Raw genomic sequence first — 6,000 nt, 5'->3', positions numbered from 1 at the left:
TTGCCTTATTTTCCAGAAAAAGCAAACCAACACAAAGGAAAGAAAAAAGGAATTTTGATTTGTCACAGATGTAAATCAGGAGTAATGCTACTGAAGTCAGTGGAGTTACACTGGTAAAAACTTGTGTAAATGATATCAGAACTAGGCCCTAGATATGAGTTTATGTTTCTGGCAGTTAGTATTGGAAGCCTACTACATTTGAGAGACAAAAATAGGTACTCTTCACCCGATTGCCTGATGACTGTGCCCCAATGACTAACTCCCTAATTCCCTTCTCCAATCACTGCATCATCCAAATTGCCACTTTGTCCCTTGATGGGGCTTAATCCCTGTCAAGGTTCCTTCCCTACTCTGAACTCTAGGGTACAGATGTGGGGACCTGCATGAAAGACCCCCTAAGCTTATTTTTACCAGCTTAGGTTAAATGCTGCCACCACCAAAGTGTTACACAAAGAACAGGGGAAGTGCCCACTTGGAAACGTCTCCTCCTCCCAAATATCCCCCCAAGCACTACACCCCCTTTCCTGGGGAAGGCTTGATAAAAATCCTCACCAATTTGCATAGGTGAACACAGACCCAAACCCTTGGATCTTAATAACAATGAAAAGCAATCAGGTTCTTAAAAGAAGAATTTTAATTAAATAAACAGTAAAAGAATCACCTCTGTAAAATCAGGATGGTAAATACCTTACAGGGTAATCAGATTCAGAACATAGAGAATCCCTCTAGGCAAAACCTTAAGTTACAAAAAGACACAAAACCAGGAATATACATTCTATTCAGCACAACTTATTTTATCAGCCATTTAAACAAAACAGAATCTAACGCATATCTAACTAGATTGCTTACTGACTTTTTATAGGAGTTCTGACCTGCATTCCTGCTCTGGTCCCAGGAAAAGCATCACACAGACAGAGGGAGCCCTTTGTCCGTTCCGCCCTCCCCCCTCCAGCTTTGAAAGTATCTTGTCTCCTCATTGGTCATTTTGGTCAGGTGCCAACGAGGAGACTTTCTTATTTTAAGGTATGTCTACATTGCACATTCTTTCTGGCTGTATGTAGGGTATATACACTACATGCCTTCCTTAGCATGAGTATAAATAGCAGGATAGGTGGCGAGGTACTGCTTAGGGGAGTAAAGAGACAGCTGAACGCTGTGGGTATGTAACCGGCTATATACCCTACACTGCTCTCTATGTGCCCAAGTAGTGCCTCCCCTGTCGATCCTGCTACTTTTAGCAGTGTAGTGTCCCACAGCTGCCTCCCTGCTTCTGGAGCCTGCCCCTGCCATAGTGAAAGATTGGGCACTGGGGAAAGGTCTAGTGGGAGAGAGGCAGTGGGGAAAGGCTCCAGCAGCTCCCCACTGCTACACACCACAGCATGGATAGCCTGCTTTTCACTGCACTGTGCAGCTACACATACCCTACATGCTTCTGCAAGTGGTGTGCAAGCTTTCTGAAATTCATTGTAAATTTTTCCTCTCAAATTTCATTCCATTCCATCCCTTTATACCACCCTAAATAATTCCTTTCCATCCTGGGTGTGTTAATCCTTAGAATACTTGTAAATGATGATCATGTTCTAATCCAAGCCAAATAAATCAAAGTTTATTATTGTCACAGTTTGGTGCAGAAGCATCTCCTTGAACTTGTTCAAGATCTGTTGTAAAAACAAAAAGAATGGAGTTTTGCTGAGCAAAAGTGAAAGATTCCAAATGTTTGATGGGATTTTATTGGTGGTGGAAGGAAGAAAAGAGTAAATGCACAGAAAGTCGAGGCAGCTACTGCAAGTGCTGCTGTGTCTGGATTTTTAACAGTGTGATTAAAAATCAGAAGCAAACAAATTAAAATGGAAGGTTATGAAGTCACTATCCTGAAAACCAAACAAATTGCTGAAGTAAGGCTTGTGAGAAAGCTCAGCCTCAAATGTCCTAGAGTTTACTGTTACAAAAATGGATAGACATTTAGAAAATCAATACAGTGATGACGATGTTCAGCTACCATGAAGAAAAATACATTTAAAGTGTTTTTCATGGATTATTCAATGTTTGTTTAATACATACACGCTTGACATCCCTTGCAAGTTCACCAGCTATTACTTACCAAGGGGAATGATAGCTTCACATGAGATTCCTAAAACTAGGAATATAAATGTTTTTCTTCCGTGACTCAGTTCTCTGCACTAATGCATATATATGAAGAAGTAAGCACTTTTGGAGAAAAGTGATAATTCTGTGAAATTGCTGACCGGAGTTTATTTGAGAATAATGAACTTTACTTCCCTGGGATTTATTCTTCCCATTTTCAATCAGGGTTATGAAATTTATTCTACAATTTCTGTCAGTTTAAAAAATTTATCACACACACAAAAATGAAATGAAGCCAGAACAGAATATGAAAAATATAATCCAAGACTTTTGACAGGACGCATACTTCTATTTAGAATCCTTTCTGAATCCTTCCCATTTGCTTTTCACTTTCTCTACATACTTTCTGCCTGAAGTGCTCAACATACTTAAAAATATATACTGAAATATAAAAAGTAACAGATGTTGCTGGGAATACAGACAAAACGGCTGTATGTTTAAGATGGATTTACAATTGTTTTAACAAATTAGTTTTGCATTTGCTTGATTCTTCTAAACATGAGAAGAGCATCTTAGAATATCAGGGCTGGAAGGGACCTTAGGAGATCATCTAGTCCAACCCCCTGCTCAAAGCAGGACCAACCCCCAATTTTTGCCCCAGATCCCTAAATGGCCCCCTCAAAGATTGAGCTCACAAGCCTGGATTTAGCAGACCGAGGCTCAAATCACTGAGCTGTCTCCCCTGATCTTAGGAATCACTGGCAGGTCTAGTGATTGCAAGTGTGGAACTGATTCATAACTATTTGTAAAGACACTTTACATTTGTAGTGATTTAATAGTTATGTGTTTTACCTAGGAATATCTTTAAAATGTAAAAACAGCTTAGATCTCCCCCTTGTGGAGTCATTTACACTCTTTGCAAATTAGTGTAAAGTAGGTGGAAAATCAAAGAGTCCTGTTGCACCTGCCGCTTTTAGGTGGAAAGTGCAACTTTATACACAGATTGACTTCACATGGTGCAAGAGAGTGGCGGAAAATCAGGCTCACTACGTTAAATGTAATAACCATTTGTCTGTTGTATAAATCCAATCTTGTACCATTGAGGACAATGGTAGGTTTGCCAGTGACTTCAATGATCACAAAAATCAATCCCTATATAATCTTTGGAGTAAGGATCCTGGCTCTTCTGAGCCCACCACTGTGAGAGTGCTACTGGAACATAAACAAATACAATAAATAAATAAATAATAATAATAAATAATACTTGAAACCTACCCTCGCATAGAATCAGAGATGTTTTATTTTTCTGTTCAAACTATGTTCAGTGCAAGCTATTGTTCCAGGGCGTGGGGCAGCTGCGTAGGAAACTGGGATGATTTCACAGTGTTAGTGTAAAAGAAAAGTTACGTTTCCACTGTGCATGCCAAGTGTGCATGCCACTGTGCATGGCCAAGAAGACAATCAGGAATTCATCAAGATTAACATGCATGTTCAGAGCTGCACAGAAGTGAGCTGTAGCTCACGAAAGCTCATGCTCAAATAAATTGGTTAGTCTCTAAGGTGCCGCAAGTACTCCTTTTCTTTTTGCAAATACAGACTAACATGGCTGTTACTCTGAAACCAGGGGCTGGAAGGTGGCTTGGTTTGGCTTAGCATAGCTTAGCTATTGCAGCCAGAGTAGATAGGATTCCCGTTACAGCTGGAATTCTCCGTTCATTTCAAGGTTGCCCCACCCTTCCCCACCACCGGCTCTGGGTGGCTGTGTCTCACCTCTCCTGCCTTGGCAGCGGGGAACCTGTGCTGGATAAGGACAACACTGACCAACATATAGAAGCGGCCCCAGTCCTTTCCGCTCTTGGGACCGTCTTCCCTGAAGCGTGATGGGCAGTGCTAGGATCCGGCAGAAACCTTCCTTCACACCCAGCCTGGGCGGCTGGAGAGACGCCTCCCCGCAGCTCCCCGAGAAGCCCCCGCTGGAGGGAGCCGGAGAGCCCCCGCCCCCGCCTGCAGGGCGCCGCGGGAGTCCCGCTAGCCGAGGCGCCCAGGGAGCTGCTCCAGCCGCCTCGCGGGAAGCAGCTGGTGCTGGAAGATGGCGAGCCGCAGCCTCCTGCCGCTTCTCCTCGGCACCCTGGGGGCTCTGTGCTGTAAGTGGCGCGTCGCTCCCCTCTCCGCCGCGGCCGGGCCCTGCTGGAGGGCAGGGCGCAGCCCCAGCCCCAGCCCAGCTGCTCGCGGCGCCCTTTGTTCGGCCGGCTGCCGCGGCTCGCTCGCCCCGCGCAGCCCCGGGGCCGGAGCCGCTGTGTCTCCGGGGAGCCAGCCGCGGGCGGGGTTTGATCCCCCTGCTGTGCTGGGAGTCGTGGCCCTGCCTCCCTGCAAGGGGGGGAGCAGGGACGGCCCGCTCCCTCTGCAGGCTGGAGCGGGCCCCGGAGCGGGCTGCGTCTAGCGCAAAGGGATGCGGGAATTGGAAAGGATGGAGCGGGGCTTATCGCTTGGGGTGGCGGGATATCTTCTGCGCTAGTCCGTAATGCTGTTGGTCGGACCAGTTTGGGGGGCGAGGAGCTGCTGACTCCTCCAGAAGGTGGCTGGGCTCCTTTCCTTCCAACCTGTTGCTTTAAGCTTCCCCTAGGAGCTCGGTGAAGGCGAGTTTGCAGTGAGGGGGACCCCTTGCTGAATGGAGAGGTGCATCGCCTTGGCCAGAGAAAGGCTATGCAGGGCTGGAAGGGACCTGGACTTCTGGCCAGCCCCCTGCATTGAGGCAGGCCATGGTACCTAGACCATCTCTGCCAAGTGTTTGTCCAGTCTGTTCTTAAAAAACCCCTCTAATGATAGGGCTTCCACAACCACCTGTGGAAGCCCATTCCAGAGTTTAACTCCCTTTACTGTTTTTAAAAAAAGTTTTTTCCTAATATCTAACCTAAATCTCCCGTGTTGCAGATTAAACATATTACTACTTATATTACCTTTAGTGAATATGGAAAACAGTTGATCACTGTCCTCTTTATAATGGCCCTTAACATATTTGAAGACTGTTGTCAGGCCCTGCCCATGTCTTCTTTTCTCATGACTAAACATACCACATTATTTTAATCTTTAGAATACCTCATACATCAGGTATTCTAAACCTTTCAACATTTTTTGTTCCTCTCAAATTTTTCCAATTTGTCCACATTTTCCCTAAAGTTTGATGCTCAGAATTGAACACAGTACTCCAGCTGAGGTCTCACCGCTGCTGAGTAGAGTGACACACTTATCTCCCATGTCTTATGTACACCTCAGAAAGATATTAGCCTTCTTTGCAACTGTATCACATCCTTGACTCATTCTATTTGTAGAGCCACAAATATAATTCCTGGATTCTTTTCAGAACTACTACTGCCTAGCCAGTTATTCCTATTTTGTAGTTGTGCATTTAATTTTTCTTTCTTTCTGAAGTATAGTACTTTGTACTTGTCTTTATTGACTTTCAGACCAGTTCTCCAGTTTGTCATGGTTGTTTTATTTCTAATTCTGTTCTCCAAAGTGCTTGCAACCCTTCCCAGCGTAGTATCATCTGCAAAATTTATAAGCATACTCTAAGTCATTAATGAAAATATTGAGTAGTACTGAACCGCAGACGGACTCCTGTGAGACCTCACTAGATATGTCTTCCCAGTTTGATAGCAAACCATTCCTAGCTACTCTTAGAGTACAACCTTTCATCCAATTGTGCATCCATCTTATAATAATTTATTTTAGATCACATTTCCCTAGTTTGCTTATGACAATGTCATGTGGGACTATGTCAAAAGCCTTACTAAAGTCAAACTATATCACATCTACAGCTTCCCCCTCCACTTGGTAGTAATCCTGTCAAAGACGGAAGTTAACTTGGGTGCTTGTTATTTACATGGATTTGTCAAGAACAAACAAAAGCTCTTT

General features: G+C 44.3%; 1 protein-coding gene across 1 annotated transcript in view; it reads left to right on the top strand.

Moving 5' to 3' along the window:
- Nucleotides 1–3,837: 3,837 nt before the first annotated feature.
- The window catches only part of JAM2 (junctional adhesion molecule 2), a 62,165-nt gene continuing 60,002 nt past the window's right edge, over nt 3,838–6,000 (top strand). The window contains exon 1 of the mRNA XM_037905642.2: nt 3,838–4,229. Within this exon, the coding sequence (XP_037761570.1) occupies nt 4,175–4,229 (55 nt within the window). The 5' untranslated portion in view covers nt 3,838–4,174. The remainder of the gene's footprint in view (nt 4,230–6,000) is intronic.

The sequence above is a fragment of the Chelonia mydas genome, chromosome 1 (assembly GCF_015237465.2).
Source record: "Chelonia mydas isolate rCheMyd1 chromosome 1, rCheMyd1.pri.v2, whole genome shotgun sequence".
NCBI classification, from domain to species: Eukaryota; Metazoa; Chordata; order Testudines; family Cheloniidae; genus Chelonia; species Chelonia mydas.
This window is presented reverse-complemented; position numbering and strand designations above follow the sequence as displayed.